Genomic DNA, 21,642 nt, shown 5'->3' with positions numbered 1-21,642 from the left:
TAGAATGGTGTTTGTATGTAATTTTAAGGAGTTTAGAACCCGCCTCCCTAAAGCTCACCTGTTTAATTCAGGTTAAAAATCTTGCTGTATACTTATTGTGTTTACAACATAGTAGACTTAAGGAATACAAATACAACATAACAGAAGACGTGAATTACAAGAAAAAGGCTTCTGGTATCCATATACCAATCAAAAATCAGAGGGTTTTATGTCTAAAGTATAAAATTCATAGCCAAAAGAAAAAAAAAAAGAAGCATGCCTAACTATTTAGGATAAAGATAACATTTGATAATGTTTTCAGGAAAAACATGGAAGGAAGAAAATGAGAAAACAAATCATCCTTTTCTTCTAAGTGGAATGACCATGACTATACAGGAGTTGGAAAAAGAGGATTCAAGGAACTACTCACTTTATGTAAAATATTTCAGCTATCAACAGTGGTTTGTACTTGTGCTATAGAGTACCATGCTGATAAGAAATCCAAATGAAAAATCCTTTACAAATTCAAAAACTATATAAATATGAGTACGTACTTTCAAATAAGTATCATAAAACTCTCTTCCATTCTTGAGTTGCAAATACATCTTAATTTTGTTGTCACTTTAAATAACACTGTCCTTTGAAGGACAGTGCCATTTTTAAAGAGATTTAAAAGAATCTATTACAAAAAGATTAATCTCAAATTCCTCTGAAAGTATCTGCTGTGGATAAAAGCCTGTCTATTTTCAGAACACTGGTCTGGACTTTGGCCCTTAACCTTGCACATGTAGTCAAAAGTCCCATAAAACTGTCAACATGGCCTGCCATCTGCATCAAGGGTCATTTCTACACTTGAAATTATGTGTTATAACATGCAAACTAAAAACTTAAAAAACTAAGACATAAGGAATGTTGCTATCCTTTAGCAGCACCTGATTACTGAAAAATGTCAATACAAATTCATTGCAGAAATTTTAGAAAATGAAGAAAATTATGATGATGATGATGATGAACAACAATAACAGGAAGGGTGCTACATATCTCGTTTGTTTTGCCTGAGCTAATCATTTGTCATATACATTATTTTACTTAATCTTAACAACTCTACGAGATAGATTTATTGTAAAAAATAATAAAAGACCTACTTTTATCACAATCTTATAGACAAGGAATTTAAGACTATGAATGTTACATGTATTCACATAGCTAGTAGGCGACAGAGTCAGGAATTAAACTCACATCTGATTTCAGAACCAGAGCTCTCATTCACTAACATATATTGCCCAATAAAGAAAAGTAAAATCATCTGTAATCCCACCAGCCAGATACAACCACTGCTAACGTGATCATTATCTCACCAATGCTACTTTCTCCTCTGACACCCAAACAATCCCAATTCTCTCCCTCTTCAGGCAACCGATGTTAGTTTGGGGTATTCTTCTGGACATTTTCCCCTTTGAATGTGTACTCATGTATCTATACAAATATATACTTAATTTGTTAAATTATATAAGTAACATCATGTTATATGTAACGTTGCTGTGATAGGAAACTGAGGCACAGAGACGTTACATGACATGCTTAAGATCACAGAACTAGTTAGGGGAAAATCATAATTGAAACACAATAAGACACATTTAATTAAAAATGACCCTAAACCTTTACACCTTGTTTTTCCTGATTGTTTAGAAAAACTTTAAAATCTTGTGTCATACACCTCAGGATCATCACTATGATAATAACAGAATTAGATAACATGTATAAGCATTTACTATAAAACAAGCATTGTGCTAAGTGCTCTAGATTTATTAATCTAAGGTTACCATTTCCATTTTTACAACTGAGGAAACAGGCTTAGACAGGTTAAGTGACTTGCCTAAAATCACACAGCTAATACCTAATGCTGTAGGTAGAAAAGTCAGAGTGTAGGGTGAGCATGTTCCTTTATTTTGGGAATTGTTTTATTGAAATCACTGATATCAGTTGGTTACCCTAAAAAGAGAATACAGCCCTGTCTCATATGAAAAAACTGAATTTTCTACTTTTTAATTTAAGGGTCAGTCAAGGGGTGCTTATAGAATTTCCACAGCAATAGAATTAGGGACAATGTATTTCTGGACTATACTGTGTCCACTTCAAGAGTTCAACAATAAATCCTGCTTGTGCCCTTCCACAAATCACTTAAATTCTCTAGGCCTAATTTCCCCACTGTAAGACGATTATCAAACACAATTCACTTGACCTCGCCTACGCTGGTAGTTCAGTTATATAACATCATCAATCATCTCCATGGTTCAGCTGCAGAACCAAAACATACTGTTAACTTGTAACTTTTCCTCAGGTTTTCTGCGTATAACAAATCTGATTTGAGGAAGAGTAAAACAAATTAAGTATTCTAGAATCTAATGCTATGTAGACTGAATCCTTCAGTTTATTAGACAAATATTCTGGATCAACAGCTATATCCCATTGCAGCTCTCCCTAAACTTTGCAGACCAAATATCAACAACTTGCTCTGGTTTGATCCACAGTTTCCTTTTTCTTGTAGGACAACACTGAAAACTAGTCATGGGTACACAGATACCATGTACAAAAAGACAGATCAGGAAAAATATATGTCAATTTCTCAGACACAAAAGCTTTATTCTTCCCACCTAAAATACAGGTACCAAAAGGTTTAAGTTACGATAATAAGGAAACATCCCCAATTACTCCTCAGAAGTCAACAGCAGAATGAACCCTATAGGTTTGTAAGCAGCCTCCAGCAGCCCCGTAACCCAGTTGGTTCTCCAAGTGTGGCACCTCAACCAGCAGCTTCACCATTAACTGAGAATTTGTTAGAGAATTGAATTCTCAACCCACCCAGGCTTACTGAATCAGAAATTCTGGGGGTGGGTCTTGCAATCTGTATTTGAACAAGTCCTCCAGGTAATTCTTGAAGCATGCTAAAATTTGAGAACTACTGCTCGTTTAACCTTTAGCTTAGGACTGTTGCCTCTGTCTGATATACTATTTTCCTAAATCTGCATGTGATAATGAATAAAGCAGGTGGACAGGAAGATTTCAGATCACTAGCTTTAACTGCACTATTATGCATGAGTATACAATAAAATATGATCATTATTTGGTTAATATATCCTATGCAAGAGAAATTCAAAGAGGATGGATTATTTGTTTGCTTTATGAGTCTACTAAATTCATTTGTTTATTGTTAATTTTTGGTACTATGTAGAAGATAATAGCTTCAACCCTCAAGTCACTAATCTTATCTCAGTAGAAACTTATTTCCACAGAGCTTAATAACTTTACTATAAAAGAACAAATCATTAAAAAGTTTCTGTGCCTTAAATCTATTTCAGATAAGAAAAGGAGAGACTGCAGTGTATGGCAATTAACATTTTGGCAATATGTTTTAGTTTCTTCCCGGTTTTCTGAAAATCTTAACTGAGGTTTAGTTTGGTTCAATTCCAGTTCAGCAAAGATTCCTGCTTGTGGAAAATATACGTAAGTAATAACACGGACAAGATTTTTCACCGTGATTCAGCACTGGCAATCTAACCAACAGCAGCTACCTTGCTTCTTGACAATAACAAAAGCTAGATTAGATTAAGGATGTCAGATGGGCAATCAGGAAGTGAAAGATTAGTCTCCCTACAATCATTCTGATTTGCAAATCTGGAAAAGAAAAGGCCTCTGATAGGGTTTCTCTTCCAAAACTCAATGCAGGAATAGAGAATTAGTGCATTTATTTATTTTACTTTATTACACTAAAATTTGCATAAGGAAATGCAGAGCATAATATTCCATTGCCCAAGAAATGTGACAGTACCTCAAAACATGAAAAAATTTTGTTCCTTTTAGAAATAGAAAAGCTATTCCTAACACATATCTGCGAGTGATTTAAATTGAATAGTCATTTACAACAGTGGATGAAGCCCAAGTTTCCGCAACCTGCAAGCGAAATCCCCTAGGTCTTTCAATATTCAAAACTGATTCATAGAATCAAATGTCTCTGATTAGGTTTGGCTCAAGTTTTTGCCTACTGTCTTTTTTTAAAACATGTCTTATTTGCCTTCAGAGGTATAGTATCCTGCTATTTCAGATTACAGCTACTGATAACTTCCCTAGAACTAGAAATCACCTTATTCTGCTGATCTGTAATGCTCTAAATATGTAGTAGTTGCATCCACTGGGCAATTTTAATGAGCAGGAATAAACAAAAGACCTAAAACCAAGTCTTGTAAAGTTTTTTACTGAAGCTCTGATCTGTATACTCAACTAGAGCTGTGAACATTTCTGACACAGCTCTACAGACTCACTGTAGAGTGAGTGTAAAGGATGTTGCCAGGCAACTCGTCTAAGTTTGGAAGAATCTAAGCCTTGATAATGAGTCTGTCTCAGGTTTGCTCCCACACAAGAAGGGTTTTAGTGAACTCCCACATGTGCTTACAGGCCATTCATGAGAAGAGGTATTTCTAACAGTGAGCGTCCAGGAGTCCAAATCAGGAACCTATAATGTTTCTTTTTTAATTCAAGTATAATGTTTCCACCATCACAACTATTTTCTGTAACTGTCCAGAAAACCAACAGGGATTAGGCAAAAAAGGTCATATGCAAAGGGCCAGTGTTGAATGAATATTTTTATTCACACTTGAACGTTCCTGACTACACATGGCCAAAGCAAAATTTCAAGTATCTCAGATCACAAAAATCACCCTGAAAACGTATCTACAGAATTATTTTAATTCTTTTGAAAATTATCTTTGAAGCTGTTTTCAATACTTACATAATTATATCAATAATCAAAAAGGATGTTCAGTAAAAACAGTGCTCTAGTGAGGAGAATATGCAATCACAGTTGCAAAAGAGGTAGCGGCTATGTTTTTATGAATAATATACGTGCAAAACACTGCTCCGCTTGATGGGCCTGATCCAAACCTCCCTCTTTCAAAGCAGATACTTTGCATGCATGCTTACCAGGGCAGTATGCATCCACGTCCAGTTTCTGAGCTGAAGTGAGGGTTGGTGAGCCAAGCTCGGATTCTGGAATTCGTGGGCTCTCAACAAACTTTGCCTTCCTCAGAGGGGCTAAGGACAAAAGAGAGACAGAGAGAGAGAGAGAGAGAAAAAAAAAAGAGAGAGGAAAATAGAAAGGAAGGAAGAAAGAAAAAGGAAAGAGAAACAGAGGGAAAGAGAAAGGAAAGAGAAACATAGAGGGGTCATGAGTAAGGGGAACAGCAGGCAACAGATGGAAGCACTTAAATGAACGACACACTCTGTCAGACTCAGATCAGGTTACCCTATTTTTTTTGTGCCAGAAAAAAAATTAACTGCATTCTACATAGAGGAGATGGGTCTTGTTAAAAAGTCACTGCACACTGGAAAAGCTAAAATCTAATAATCAAAACTATGAGCATAAGCTGTAACTGTCTATCACCTTTAGCTATTTTCTCTCTCCTTATAAAGCAAGAGCTTTCTTATTTTGTCTTCCTTTGCCGTTAAATACAGGTATTGACTGAGTAAAGTATAGGACTAAGTTTTAAGATTTTGTTTACAATAATTGTAATCAAAAGTCTTCTTTATCTAGAAATAACTATTATATAATACCGGGTTGTGATAAATACCTTAAGTAAGATTAATCTATTGATATTTAGCTTAACAAGGAAATCAATTATCTAACCGCTCAGCTGTTAGGTAAGAAGTCAAAACTGCTAGTGGACTAAAATATTAACTAGGCCATGCCAGTTTACAACTGGATGCTAAAGATAAAGAGATGTGATTTAGTTACAAATATAATCATGAGGTCTATGGAACAGTAATATTGCATGCCATGGAAAACATTCATTCTTGTAAGAAATGAATGAATGAAAAAAGTATAATTCATGAATTGAAAGTTTTCATATTGAAAGCTCCTATAAATTTTATTTAATGGTTTTAGGGGGAAAAGTTAAGGAACATTATTGATATACATTTAAATAATCAGTTAAATATATTAAAAGTTATAATTATGAAGACTGCTTTGGTACTTTTAAACTGAGTTCTATTAAATAAACTGTAATAGGGTGAAAGTGCTTAGCATAATACTGGTGCAAAAGTAACGGTTGAATCTGAAACTGACTTATATGCATTACACATATCATAACTATAGGTGTCCCAGACATGTGAGTGCTTAAGATCACATTACTTTTTTCAAAAGTTTCTGCATGTTCTTCAAAATCCTCATCCATTACTGATTCACAGGGGGATTTTAAGTTATTCCTAAAACACCCTGTAAAAAGTAATATAAAACTTTGTCATTACAATGACCAGAATTCTCCTCTATTTTCTTTGGAGAACAAAAATATAAAGTTTTTAAAAAATAGAAAATATTTTTGATATGTGCCAATACTCAAAACCTGCAGTCAACTAAACCACACTTTAAATCTTAAGGTATGTATGTATATTTTAAGTGTATGTTAAAAAAAACAGATTAAAGCCTTACTGTCTCCATGGCAACAAAGGCTAAGGGTGCTAACAGTATGGTTCTCTGCCAAAAGCAAGCTCTGGAATAGCAGAACCCTCACCTCTGATGAGAGGTAAAACTTGAGCCTATTTTTAAAAATCACTATCACAAACAAAGATCTCAAATGATTTATACGCAAATCTGCAGGCTACTTATAGCCAATATTAGAATCTCTTTCACTCTAATCTCACCAATTCGAAAATAATGAAACATTTTATTTATCCAATATTGCTTTGTATAGGAGAAATTATTATAATTTAATTCTTAAATCTCTTAAGTCCTTTACTAGAATTTTATTATTCTATTTTATCATGGCAGTAGAATAATTATTTTACCTGCTGAGTTCTGACAAAGACAGCCCTGGTCCCTGTTCAAGGGACTCTATACATCTAAAAATCTTAACAATTTCTATAATGAAATTTGGGGCTAGTAGACAGACAGAAATCAGCAACTTAGGGTAGATATGTAAGAAAGAAATTGAAAGATGGCAGGAGAAATTGAGGGAGGTATGAAGAACGTATTAAGAATTATGAGATGGAGTCAAGGGGGAAAATCAGGATCCTAGACATCTGTGAAACTCAACACCATGCAGACTTTTCTCTCTTTTCCCTTCTCAGGGAATCCCAACTGTTACCTTTATAGCTCATACTGGACATTTAATTCTGTTTTTCTACCTTCATCTCTAACTGTGATCCATGGGACACTGTACATGTCTAATAATGAATTTTCATTATTCTATAAGGTAGATAATAATGTCACTCTCAGTCAAATTACAGAAAACTAGTGTTACCTGTAAGTCAATCACACAGAGGAGGTACAATCACAGGCATGACAGATTGTCCAATAGTCTTAACACTACTTGGTGGAGAACATAACAGGTCAACATGGAAGATGGGACACAGTAGTTCATGTGGAAGCCTAGAATTCCAATATATTTTATTGTAAAATAAATGGTATATAAGATTAATCAGATGGGTAAAAGAAATCTTTGTCAAAAGGGTTTACCAGATAGTTTTTTTAAAAAGTGGTTGAAATGAGATGGGTAGGGGACTCTAAAACCAAACCAGGTATTTTATTATGATATGAGAGAGAACAGGAAACTACTACCAACAATGGGAATATGATTCTTATGCTGTAAGAGACTTGAGTTTGGGAATCTGGCAGAGTTGAGAGGAGGATGCATGCTGGTTAAGAATATGGGTTTAGTCATTTCAAAGATTGAGGTTGTAGCTCTAGTACTTATAAGTAATAAGAAACTGGGCAAGTTAGTTAACGTTACTAAGGCTCAGTTTTCTCAAAAAGTCACAGGATTATTATGAGGCTTAAATAATTCCAAGCATGTAAAGTACTTAGCATAGTGCTTGGATATGATGATATAGTTCATCTAGGAGTTTATTAAGACATGGAGCAGGGAGGGCAATGGCTATTGAAAACAAAGTAAGCATGGGGTTCCAAGACATAGCATGGAGAGGCAGTATAACACGGTAATATAGTAACGAGGGGTTGGATAAGACAGGAATGAAGGGTCTGAGCCCTGAAACCAGAAAGCCTAAGTTAGCTCCCATCTCTTCCACTTTTTCCCATCTGTGAGAATTTTTCTGTGCCTAAGTTTCTTCATCAGTTACTTGGAGCTAATAACAGCAGCTACACCATGGGGGAGTTGTTAAGGATTACACTAATTAATTCAAATAAAATGCTCAGAACAGCGCCTAGAACAGAATCACTCCTCTATAAATGTTAGCTGTTTTTATCATTGTTTCTGCTGTTGTTGTCATCATTATCACCGTCACAGATGCAGCACTATTTGGAAAGTCTGAATGTGTGTGTGAGGGGGGTAAAACAAAGACCTTTAAGATGGCATGGTGGAATGACAAAAATGGTGATATTACCAATTTTGTTTTTAAAATTGAGAAGGGAATAATGTTGAAGAAAACATGTTATACCTTAGAAGGTGGTAGAATACCCAAATCAAAGTGGTCTAGGCTAGACAATGAGAAATATGTGGGTACATAAAGAAAGTTAAACACTACGATTTAGACCACTGGTTCTCAAACTGTGGTGCCTGGACCAGCAGCATAGCATCATCTGGGAGCTGGTTAAAAATGCAGATGATCAGACCCCATGTCAAATCAGCTGATGATCAGAAACTCAAGAGGGTACAGTCCCAGCAATCTGTGCTTAGCAAGCCCTCCAAGTGATTCTGAAGCACACTGAAGTTTGTAGACACTGAATTAGAGAGAGAGAGATCTATAAATACCTCATGAAAACAGATCATTAAAAGGCCTTTTCTAAGAAAAAAGTTGAAAGAAAACAGAAATCAAGGCCTCATCTCTGAAAGAATTAACGTCTATCGTGAAAGTTAGGATTTCTTCTCAGTCACTCTTTTAGCAATATAACTCTTGTGTTATGGTTTTTTTTTTTTTTTTTAAACAGTTCCAAGTAATAAAGTATCCATTATTTGGGGCCTATTTTGAAGAGAGACCAAATATGTCTGTACTCACTGATTCTTACCAAGATCATTGAGGGGTGGAGGACAGGGTAATAAGAGCACTCAGATATATCACAAAGAAATGTTAATGGTGAAAGAGAAAATCCACCTATGGAGATCCTCTGTAAACTGAGATGCTATAGATGATGCTGAAGCACACCTAATTCAAGCAATTACAAAGGCATTAAAATATAAATTTTAATAACTATTGAAATATTTGTCTTTGATAAAAGTTTCATAGCAAAGGGGAATTTTTAGGGATAAACTGTCACAAGACTCAGATACTCATGGAAGAATGGTATGGGGGCAGATAAAATAAAGCAAGGACCAGGAAAATGAGAACTGAAGGATAAATATAAAGATGTGCAGAACATAAAGTACCAAGAAAGTACTTTCACAAAGTTGGTTTTGAGATTAAAAGCATATTCAGTAAGCTTCATCTAAAAACAAATTCACTGTCAAATGAATATGGTATCTACTAAATGTGAAAGGAGGGTAAAATGATTTTAGCTATAGGCAAGGAAAAGAAATACAAGGCACCCAAGTTAGAAAGGAAGAAGTAAAATTATCTTTGTTCACAGATGACACAATCTTAAATGTAGAAAATCCTAAAGATTCCACTAATAAATGAACTCAGCAAAGTTGTAGGATACAAAATCAATACACAAAAATACACTAACAATGAACAATCTGAAAAAGAAATTAAGAAAACAATTCAATTTAAAATAACAAAAAGAATACGTAGGAATACATTTAATCAAGGAAGCTAAAGACTTGGAACACTGAAACTACAAAATGTTGCTGAAAGAAATTAAAGACACAAATAAATGGAAGGATAACCCTTGTTCACGAATTGGAAGACTTAATGTTGTTAAGATGGCAATACTACCCAAAGTGATCCATAGATTCAATGCAATCCCTATCAAAATCCCAATGACACTTTTTGCATAAATAGAAAAACTCATCCTAAAATTCATATGGGTCTCAAGGAACCCTGAATAGCCAGAATAATCTTAAAAAGAATGAAGTTGGAGATCTTAAACTTCATGATTTCAAAACTTACTATAAAGCTACAGAATTAAAACAGTGTGGTACTGGCATAAGGACAGACATATAGACAGTGGAACAGAATAGAGATTCCAGAAATAAAACCTATGGTCAAATGATTTGACAAATGTACCAAGACCGTTTAATGAGGAAAGGATAGTCTTTTCAATAAATGTCATTGGGAAACTTGGATATGTGTATGCAAAAGAATGAAGTTGGACCCTTATCTTATACCATATACAAAAATTAACTCAAAATGGGTCAAAAACCTGAATGTAAATTAAAGTTATAAAATCCTTAGAAGAAAACATAAGAGAAAAAGATCTGAACTATAGAATTGTTAACAAAGTAGAGAGAAACAGTGGAAAATTTATCTGGAAAGAGAAAACTGTATTTTTAAAAGTTTTTAACAGAGCTTTCATAGGCAGAATCTTAGGACATTCATAAAATTTTCGTTCCTAAACGTTTATTAGAAAATAAACCTTTCAGTAAAAATGGATTTCCTGGAGTGGGGGTGGGAAAAAGGGGTAAAAGGAAAGAGATTTGAGAAATTCTTTATTTCCTCCTTCTTAACCCCCAATCTATGGTGAGTTTAAAATCGGGAAATAGGTGGTAACAGCATCCTTCCAATTTATCTAATATCCTGATTGCTTGTCATAATTGTGCTTCAATGGTGACATAAACCACACCTTGAAGAAAGAAAGAATGCCAAGGAGCTTTTCTTTTTTAGTTATGCACCAATAAACAAATGAATCCCCCAAAATAGAGGGAACAAAAACTAAAAAAAACTGAGAAAGAAAAACCAACGGAATTTGACAATTTGACACATGCTAGATGTAAGTGAAACACAGACAAAGAGAAAACTATAATTCATATAGTTCCCCATTTTTTGCAAGGAGAAAGTATCCGTCTATAGAAAAGAAAATACATATAAAACAAATGAACACCCTCAGAGGCAACCCAGAAAGAGGAAATTAAAACGTGACACGACAGTCTTTATCAAATAATGGCTAGTCTACTACAGAAAGAGTTTCCGACTCATTATAATGAAAAATAAAACTTTGCTGCTCTAACCAATGACAAAATTAACATAATGCTGGCAAAGTATTTTTCTGGTTCTCTTTTCTTCTATAAAAGTATTAAAAAATGAAGTATATGTTTTACACATTTCTCTTTACCCTGCTTCTTCCCCAAATACCATGTGTTACCTTCTTTAGTCTCCCCACTTTCCAGACTCTAAGCTACAAATGAAAATTGTTGCATGTTGTTTTACACCCAGACTATGCAGTGAAGTATCAAATAATTAGAATGCATTTATTTTAAATCTAAATATATATTAGTATAGCTAGAAATACAATATTTATTCTTGACAACAGACTATTAGAGATCTGATGTCTTTGAAACCTATACAAATATAAGTGAAATATGAAATGTGTGCAGTGTGACAAAGTCAACTATGTTTACCAATACAAATATCAGTTAGTGTGTGGTCACCTGGATAACTAGTGGGTGGGCTCGCCTGTGAACATTTCCTATCTCCGCTGATCACAGTGAACAGCTTTATAAAGAAGGAATCCAGAATTCATTTTATTTGAGCAAAAAAGCAACATTGCATAGTTTTACCGTTTCCAAAACTAACAGCAACTACATCTACTTTTTTTTTTTAATTGAAAGGTAGCTGATCAGCATCAACTTACAGCATTATGGTCCCACTGAAAGTAAGGACTGAATAGAAGGTCCCACTTGAACATAACACAAAGAATACAGAAGCTATCCAAGTACAGAGAAATTTAGCAATCTGAATATCAAAATAAGTTCTTTTAAAGTACCTATCACCTAAAAACTTTAACACTAACTTCCTAATAATGAAAACAAAACAAAAAACTCTGAAGAAACAAAACCCAAATAACTGAAATGACATTAAAAATTTTTAATTTATAAAGAATTCAATAAAGTATGGAACAACTATTCACTAACAGTGACACAGCAAACTGCTACAAATAACAGTAAATGGAACTTGAGATAGTACATTGGTATATTTATTTATTTACAAGTAACAACTTCAAAGCAATAGGATGCCTCAAATACATTCATAAAGCTGTCTATCCACCAAAATATAGAGGTTGCGAGATCAGTGCTAAATTTTTTTTAGTACTTTCTTCTTCAGAAGTTATAGCTGTGAGGTATAAATTTATATATAAACACATATAGCTGAAAACTCTAACATGAATCTAATTTCTTCCTATTTAATTTTTTCATCTTTAAGGTACCCCTTACTTAAATAATCTTGTAAAAAAAAACACAACATAACAAAGGCACCTCCTCTACTAGAGATGCTAATAGGTAATAAAAATGGAGGCATCAGAATACATTTTAGGGATTATCATAATCATTTGACAGGATTAGGATACTTCACTAACATGAAAATTCATATTTACTCAAAACGTAAATTTAATCCTAAATGAAAGTTTTACATATAAATACTGATACTTTTAAAGTGAGAATTCTTTTTCTTAAAAAACTGCATACAACCATTTGTAAACCAATTCCATACAAAAAATTCCATAAGAGCTCTTCCATTCAATTCAATAAATGCTATTGTGTTCCTACCATGTGCAAAGCACAGTACTAGACACTTCAGGGGATTCAAACATGATTAAGGCAGTCTCTGACCTGAAGGAATGCAACAATGGGATAAGACAGAACAAGAACAGCTATGATAAGAAGCAGAGAAAGTGCCATGAAAAAAGTACAAAACTGAAGCTACAGGGTTTAAAGAAGAGAAAAATGTACATATCTTCCTCAACTTATGATGGGGTTATATCTTGATAAACGCACTGTAAGCTGAAAATATCCAAAGTTGTAAATGCATTTAATACACCTAACCTACCAAACATCATAACTTAGCCTAGCCTACCTTGAATTTGCTCAGAACACTTACATTAGCATACAGCTGGGCAAAATCATCTAACACAAAGCCTATTTTATAATACCGTGTTGAGTACCTCATGTATTTATTGAATACCATACTGAAAGTGAAAAGCAGAATGGATGTTTGAGTAGAGAATGGTCCTAAGTGCACCAGTAGTTTACCCTCATGATTGCCTGGCTACTGGGAGCTTTGGCTGCTGCTGCCCAGCATGGCAAAAGCATATCATACTACATATTGCTAGCCCAAGAAAATATCAAAATTCAACGTTCAGGGTATGGTTTCTATTAAATGTATATTGCTTTTGCATCATTATAAAGCTGAAAAATCTTAAATAAAACCATCATAAATCAGGGGAGCATCTCTACTTCAGAATGTCTCCCAATTCAGTATGAAGTTTAATAAATATAATTAATTTTCTATTAAAATCAAAATTACAAGGTTAATTTAAGAAGCTAATTTTGAAAGAATTACTAATCTTGCTATCACCTTTTTTAAAGTTTCAATGAAGAGTTTTATGGTTACAATAGTTGAAAAGGTACTAGGGGAAAAAATGCTCAGTATGTGTTTTTAAAAAGTTGAAAAAGAACAAACTAAACCTAAAATCAAGCAGAGAAAGGAAATAATAAAGATTAGAGCAGAAGCATTAAATAGTAAATTAAAAAACTGAGGATTGAGGACGGTAATGAAATCAGAATTTAATTCTTTGAAAAGATGAACAAAATGAAAAAGTCTTTAAAAATGGGCAGAAGAACTGAATAGACATTTTTCCAAAGAGGAAATGCAGATGGCCAACAGACACATGAAAAAGATGCTCAACACTGCTAATCATCAGGGAAATGTAAATCAGAACCATAAAGAGGTATCACCTTGTACCTGTCAGAATGGCTATCAACAAAAAGAACACAAATAGGGCTTCCCTGGTGGCGCAGTGGTTGAGAGTCCGCCTGCCGATGCAGGGGGCGCAGGTTCGTGCCCTGGTCCGGGAGGATCCCACGTGCCGCAGAGCGGCTGGGCCCGTGAGCCATGGCTGCTGAGCCTGCAGGCCCGCGTACCGCAAAAAAAAAAAAAAAAAAAAGAACACAAATAACAAATGTTGGTGAGGATGTGGAGAAAAGGGAACCTTTGTACACTGTTGGTAGGAATGTAAATTGGTGCAGCCACTGTCAAAAACAGTATGGAGATTTCTCAAAAAACTAAAAATAGAACTACCATATGCCCCAGCGACTTACTCCTAGGTATATATCAAAAAAACCCCCGAAAAAACTAATTTGAAAAGATACATGCATCCCAATGGTCCTAGCAGCATTATTTACAATTGCCAAGATATGGAAGCAAACTATATATCCATTGACAGATGAATGGATAAGGATGTGGCGCAGGCGTGCGCGCGCGCGCGCGCGCACACACACACACACACACACACACACACACACACCCCAGAATACTACTCAGCCGTAAAAAAGAATGAAATTTTGCCAGTAGCAGCAACATGGATAGACTTGGAGGGCAATATGCTAAGTGATATAAGTCAGAGAGAGAAAGAAAAATACTGCATGATATCACTTATATGCAGAATCTAAAAAATACAACAAACTAGTGAATATAATGAAAAAGAAGCAGACTCACAAATATAGAGAACTACTGGTTACCAGTGGGGAGAGGGAAGGAGGGAGGGGCAAAAAAGGGGTAGGGGACTAAGAAGTACAAACTATTAGGTATAAAATAAGCTACAAGGGTATATTGTACAAGACAGGGAATACAGCCATTATTTTATAATAACTATAAATGGAGTATAACCTTTAAAAATTGTGAATTATTCTATTATATACCTGTTAACTTATATAATATTGTACAGCAACTATACTTCAAAAAACAAACAAAAAAGATGCACTGTATTTTAAAGTTACATACAATTTTCAGATTTTACAAAAATAAAAGGATTTATACCTAAAAAAAATTTTTTTTAAATCTTAAACCAGACTGACCAAGAAAATACAGCAAAGACACAAAACTTACGAATGAAAGAGAGGACATTGCTATCAACTCTACAGAAATGAAACAGATTATAAGAGAATGTTATGAACAACTTTGTGCCAACAAATTAGACGGTTTAGATGAAATGGACAAATTCCTGACACAAATGATCAAAATTAATGCATTAAAAAATGGAAAATCTGAATAGACTATTACATGTAAGGAAATTGAATTAGTAATTTAACATCTTCCCATAAAGAAAAACCCAATCCTAGTTGGCCTCGCTGGTGAATTCTACCAAATATTTAAAGAAGAAATAAGAGCAAACTCTATCAGAAAATTAGGAAAGAAGTTGGGACAGGAGCCAGAGACCTAGAAAAACAGGTTAGTTTAGGTACATGTGGCTAGATTTTGTATCAACAGTCTACAAGAAATCTGTAGTGATATTTATTTAATTTATGAATTTAGTTTATTCATATTTAGCTTAAGCACTTAAATAAATATCATCACATTTTTGCCTTGTTTTAAAAATTAGTTAATATGACACCATTTTAAGTTTTATCAAATAAAAAAGTTTAAAAACTAAGCTTTTTCCAATATTACATCTATTGATAATAGTTTTCTTATAAAGCGTTATAAAAAATTATAATTTTGCTCTGATCTTATTTGGTAGTTCAAAGCAAAATTAAGTACAAAAAAATCTTGTAGAAAGAGCATTCCAATAGTAGAAAAATATGCTTAAACTTTGTTTTAGAAAGATCAGTGGGAAGGGTAATTCTGCTTGAGACTTGATTAGCCTCTTCTGTTAGTGAAACTAACTTCTTGCTGGAGCCTAATTCTAATGCTGGGTACATAGCTCTAAAAACAAAATATCTCACTTTCAAAAAGATATGCAACAACCAACAGAACAACAGCTAACATGTGTATAACAGTTTACCTAACTCATTCAACGTTCATACTTCATGATGAACACATTAACCTTGTTTTGCAGATGGGAAAATAGAATCAAAAGATCTCTTGCCCAAGATCACAGTATTCAAGTGGTAGATTACAGACTTCTGATTCAGAATATTATTTCATTCACAATATAGTTCTTCAAAAGGTGGCACTCATTTTAGGAAGAGATGATTTTACACAATCTATAAAAGTGGCAGTACACTGAATTACACAGTATGGTAGACTTTACAAGTGCCTACCAGCATCCTGCAGCCTCCATTCCTTTCTAGGCACAGGGATGACTACAACTGCCAGCTCCTGTGACGTTTAGGAAGGACTATGTGCCTAGTTCTGGCTTAGGAAATAAGAGCAGAGGTGACACAGTGCCTGAATGATTTTACAGTCTGTTTCTTCCTCTGGCACACAAACCACAGACAGGTATCATGTTGAGATGGTGGGGACACAAGATTGAAGCAGCCTGGGTTGCTGTGTTATTGCATAAAGGACAGCTGTCCTGGAAAGTTGCCCGGGCTTGCTGGATAAACTAGAAATAGACCTTTGTTGTATTAAGCCACTGAAATTTTTTTGCGGTACGGAGCCTCTCACTGTTGTGGCCTCTCCTGTTGTGGAGCACAGGCTCCGGACGCACAGGCTCAGCAGCCGTGGCTCACGGTCCCAGCCACTCCGCGGCATGTGGGATCTTCCCGGACCGGGGCAGGAACCCGTGTCCCCTGCATCGGCAGGTGGACTCTCAACCACTGTGCCACCAGGGAAGCCCAGCCACTGAGATTTTTAAGGTTCTTTGTTATGACAGTATAGTCTAGCCTATTCTGACTAATGAAATAGCTACAATGTTATTCCCTTTTCAATTATCTTTCAATTCTTCTGAATATGTCAAGAAGAAAAATGTAATGTAGTGTTAATACTAGCTAATCCTCCTTTTTAACAAAGAGGGAGAAGAGTTTAGTTTCAGAGCCATGTGAAAGTATTTAGCTAGAATTAATGTTCTAGTTAATCTTATAGTTATAGCATGTGATACTGAGTTTCCAGTTTGACTAGTAATATAGTTTCTTTTAAAGTAAATTTATTTAAATAAAAACATGAAATTCGAAGAAAACATTAGATTAAAAAAGGTTAAGAGGAGATGTGGCAAGAACATGAAGATGCTCTGCCAGTGAATGAAACTTCAGACAGTGCATTGTACCAAACTGTAGCTCAGCAGCGTAGCTCTTGATCTGTTTTCAATTCATTCTACGCTGAGTTGTTAGCAAACTATTTAGGCAGCTACATTTAAATTGGTATCCAGCATGAAGGGATGAATAGAACTGATAAAATATTTTGGTAATATGAACAATCTATAACAGTCATGACTGGGATATTGGTTAGGCATTAAAGATAAAAGAATCAGGAGACAACAGTTGTAAATGGTGAGAATAAATTAATAACTTAAAAAAAGACTTATATGAATAGATTTATGGTCATTTGAGCAATCTAGTCATTTGATTAAATAATCAGAGCAGTTGCCTCTTTAAGTTTTTTGCCATCTTTTCAGGAGGGCCAATCCAATTCCACATACTTGTAATAGCCACTGATGGCACCGTCAGAGGTCAAAAGTGGGGAAAGAGGAAGCACAGAGTGAATCAGCTGTACATACAATACACAAACTCTGAAGAACCTACATACAGGGTTATATTGTGGCATTCTTAGACAAGTGTGGTCTGTCAATATAGAAAAAGCATTAATGACTTTATTAAACTGAGAATAAACCATCAGGTTGTTCTTAGAGGTAAACAGGTGATTAGAGGGTTCTAACACTATAGTTTCAAAATTGTGCTACCGCACTTCATAATATGTAAAGGGTCTCATATGCTCACTCACCATACTTGCCACAGAAAGAAAAACCCTTGAAAAATTTGCCTCTTGTCATGAAGAAAGAGAAAAGGAAATATAGAGAAGATGGAGAAGAGAAAAGTATTTTATTTCAGGGAGATAGTGGGAAGGATACAGATTGACAGGGAAAATGGGACAGGATATGGGAAGTACATAGATTAAAGCAGCCCTTCCCATAGTTCAAGCAGACTAAGAGCCAGCACCAGAGCCCAAAGGAAGGCAGGTGTTTTCATCTTAATCAACTGGTGTACATGCAAACTGGCTGGTAAAGACTTAAGTCTCTCAAGCCCACTTTTAGACTTCTGTATTCATAAAAATTATGGTCCTCTCCCACAGACATATAACCACAGTTATAGGACAATCACGGTTCTTCTTTGTGTTAGGGTAAACCAAGAGCCAAAACAAACAACCCTAAAATCTCAGTGGCTTAAGACAACAGAATAGAGTTCTCATTCAATACGGATGCTCAGTAAGCAGCGTCTTATCTTAGAGGCTCAGAGTTTTCTGGTGTATTCTATTCATCAAGCTAAAGACCAGGGGAAAAAGGGAAGAACTGCATATGTGACGTTTTTACAGCCCAGTCTGGAATTGGTATATATTATTTCCACTCATATTATTCAAAATTCAGTCACATGACACACTGATCTGCAAAGAAGGCTGGGATATATAGTTTATCTGTGTGCGCAGGAGGAAAGGAGAATAGGTTTTGGAGAACGCATAGTATTCTTTGCCACATTCTACAAAGCAGCTTTGAAATTCATACAAGTTAGATGGAACTTTGTTCATTAGTGGAACCAATGAACAAAGCAGCAAATTCTATATAAACAGCCCCTTTCTTTTTTTATTTTTTTTAAATTAATTTTTGTTGGAGTATATGGCTTTACAATGTTGTGTTAGTTTCCACTTTACAGAATCAGCTATAGTGAATCAGCTCTACATATATATATATCCCCTCTTTTTGGGATTTCCTTCCCATTTAGGTCACCACAGAGCATTGAGTACAGTTCCCTGTGCTATACAGTAGGTTCTCATTAGTTATCTGTTTTATACATAGTATCAATAGTGTACATATGTCAATCCCAATCTCCCAATTCATCCCACCCACCCCCTTTCTTTTAAATGGGCTGAACATACATCACCGAGAATTAGGAGCAGCCTAAATCTACATGATTATTTTTATCCAAGTGTAATGCTTTAGACTACGGTGCCTAGAACAGCGTCCGCATGTGGTACCTGGTTAGTAACTATTTGCTAATGAAGAGCATATAGTAGAAAATCAAAGCAAAGCCAGGCATTAAAAATAATAGTTTTAATAAAGGAATGTCTTAAAAAGTGAGCTTTAAAAAGCACTTGTGGAAATGTTTATTGTAGCTCTATTTACAATAGCCAGGACATGGAAGCAACCTAAGTGTCCATCAACAGATGAATGGATAAAGAAGATGTGGCACATATTTACAATGGAATATTACTCAGCCATAAAAAGAAACGAAACTGAGTTATTTGTAATGAGGTAGATGGACCTAGAGTCTGTCATACAGAGTGACGTAAGTCAGAAAGAGAAAAACAAATACCATATGCTAACACATATATATGGAATCTTAAAAAAAAAAAGAAAAGGTTCTGAAGAACCTAGGGGCAGGATAGGAATAAAGACCCAGACGTAGAGAATGGACTTGAGGACACGGGGAGGGGGAAGGGTAAGCTGGGACGAAGTGAGAGAGTGCCAGGACTTATATATACTACCAAATCTAAAATAGACAGTTGGTGGGAAGCAGCTGCATAGCACAGGGAGATCAGCTCAGTGCTTTGTGACCACCTAGAGGGGTGGGATAGGGAGGGTGGGAGGGAGATCAATAGGGAGGAGATATGGGGATATGTGTATATGTATAGCTGATTCACTTGGTTATAAAGCAGAAACTAACACACCATTGTAAAGCAATTATACTCCAATAAAGATGTTTAAAAAAAAAGGTTCTGATGAACCTAGGGGCAGGATAGGAATAAAGACGCAGATGTAGAGAATGGACTTGAGGACATGGGGAAGGGGAAGAGTAAGCTGGGATGAAGTGAGAGAGTTGCACTGACATATATACACTACCAAATGTAAAATAGATAGCTAGTGGGAAGCAGTTGCATAGCACAGGGAGATCAGCTCGGTGCTCTGTGACCACCTAGAGGGTTGGGATAGGGAGGGTGGGAGGGAGATGCAAGAGGGAGGGGATATGGGAATATATGTATACATATAGCTGATTCACTTTGTTATATAGCAGAAGCTAACACAACACTGTAAAGCAATTATACGCCAATAAAAATGTAAAAATAAATAAATAAATAAAGTTAAATTTTGTAAATAATGTGCATTAAAAAAAAGCACTCGTGGATAATATAAATGTTAATCACACTATAAATCATCTCACTGAGGGCTTCCCTGGTGGCGCAGCGGTTAAGAATCCGCCTGCCAATGCAGGGGACACGGGTTCGAGCCCTGGTCCAGGAAGATCCCACATGCCGCGGAGCAACTAAGCCTGTGCGCCACAACTACCGAGCCTGCACTCTAGAGCTCGCGAGCCACAACTACTGAAGCCCGCACGCCTAGAGCCTGTGCTCCGAAACAAGAGAAGCCACCGCATGAGAAGCCCGTGCACCGCAATGAAGAGTAGCCCCTGTTCACCGAAACTAGAGAAAAGCCCGCACGCAGCAAGGAAGACCCAACGCAGCCAAAAATAAATGAATGAATGAATGGATGAATGAATCATCTCACTGAGAGACTTAGACTTCCAGAAAACAAACATTGTATAAATCATCATTATAATTAGACTATAATTATTTAACTTCGGCTTTATTTTCCATAAAAATTATCCAACGAAATATGCTGAGAACATAGTCGAGTTAAAAGGGAAACACTACAAAAGAAACTTTGGCTGTGTCCAAGCTCTTCCACATTCAGGGATATTTGAAGGATGCATCAACAAAGGAAGTCAACATCCTCTTTATTCTTGACTTTCACCAGGAAAGCTAAGCAGCTGCTTTCTGACCCTCCAAGGCATATCAGTCACTGGCTGATCAGTCTGATCTTTTTGAGTCTTATTTTAAAAGCTTTGTTTAGGCAGGTCTGCAGTAACCTTTTACTCAGAAGACGTTTAGCCCTACTACGAAAGTGTGTCCTTTCTTGGATCTCTACTGAATGCTCCAAGTTTTTAACAAGAACTCTACACTCTGGCTGGTCAGAATGAAAAAAATCTCCCACTGCTGGGAGAACTCTAAGAATTGTTTTGTTTATAGGTATTTATTCTTTCTTCAGCCTCATGGAGTCTCACCCCACCTATGTGCCATTCAGTATTAAGTTAAAGACTCAAAAGGGCCCCTATGCAGAATTTTGTAGTTATGTTTCTATTTAGCTCCCCATTCTTCAGTACTCTGTAAATTCCAGTTGCCTTGGCTTTCCCAATTTCTTTCCTTTTTTTTTTTTTTAATTGAAGTATAGTTGACTTACAACGTGGCAATCTCTGCTGTACAGCAAAGTGACTCAGTTATACACAGAGACATTCTTTTTTTATGTTCTTTTCCATTATGGTTTATCCCAGGAGACTGGACATAGTTCCCTGTACTATACAGTAGGACCTTGCTGTTTATCTGTTTTAAATGTAACAGTTTGCATCTACCAACACCAATTTCTAATCTGTTTCCTCAGTTCGGCAAGACTGTCATTCTCTAAATTCTCCATCATCAGGACAACACCTTGAATACCTTTAGGCAAAAAGCCAGGATTCACCTAGTTTCCTCCACCACACTTTCTCCCAGAGATCACATTACTATGCTGTCAACTGTCCAATGTCTGAAAAAAGTTGTCTCTAGTGGAAGGGCAAGTCCAGTACTGGTTAATCCATCATGATG

At 35.6% G+C, this 21,642-nt stretch overlaps 1 protein-coding gene across 11 annotated transcripts in view; it reads right to left on the bottom strand.

Moving 5' to 3' along the window:
* TANC2 (tetratricopeptide repeat, ankyrin repeat and coiled-coil containing 2) overlaps nt 1-21,642 on the bottom strand; it is a 357,151-nt gene that overhangs the window by 180,603 nt on the left and 154,906 nt on the right. For 6 of the 11 annotated variants that reach the window (XM_079905965.1, XM_079905957.1, XM_079905960.1 and 3 more), the window contains exon 5: nt 4,957-5,067. The exons of the other annotated variants lie outside the window; for them this stretch is intronic. In XM_079905965.1, the coding sequence (XP_079762091.1) occupies nt 4,957-5,067 (111 nt within the window). The remainder of the gene's footprint in view (nt 1-4,956; nt 5,068-21,642) is intronic. 11 annotated transcript variants of the gene reach the window in all.

The sequence above is a fragment of the Stenella coeruleoalba genome (assembly GCF_951394435.1).
Source record: "Stenella coeruleoalba genome assembly, chromosome: 19".
Taxonomy (NCBI): Eukaryota; Metazoa; Chordata; class Mammalia; order Artiodactyla; family Delphinidae; genus Stenella; species Stenella coeruleoalba.
Note: the sequence above shows the minus strand (reverse complement) of the source record. Positions and strands in the feature narration are given on the sequence as shown.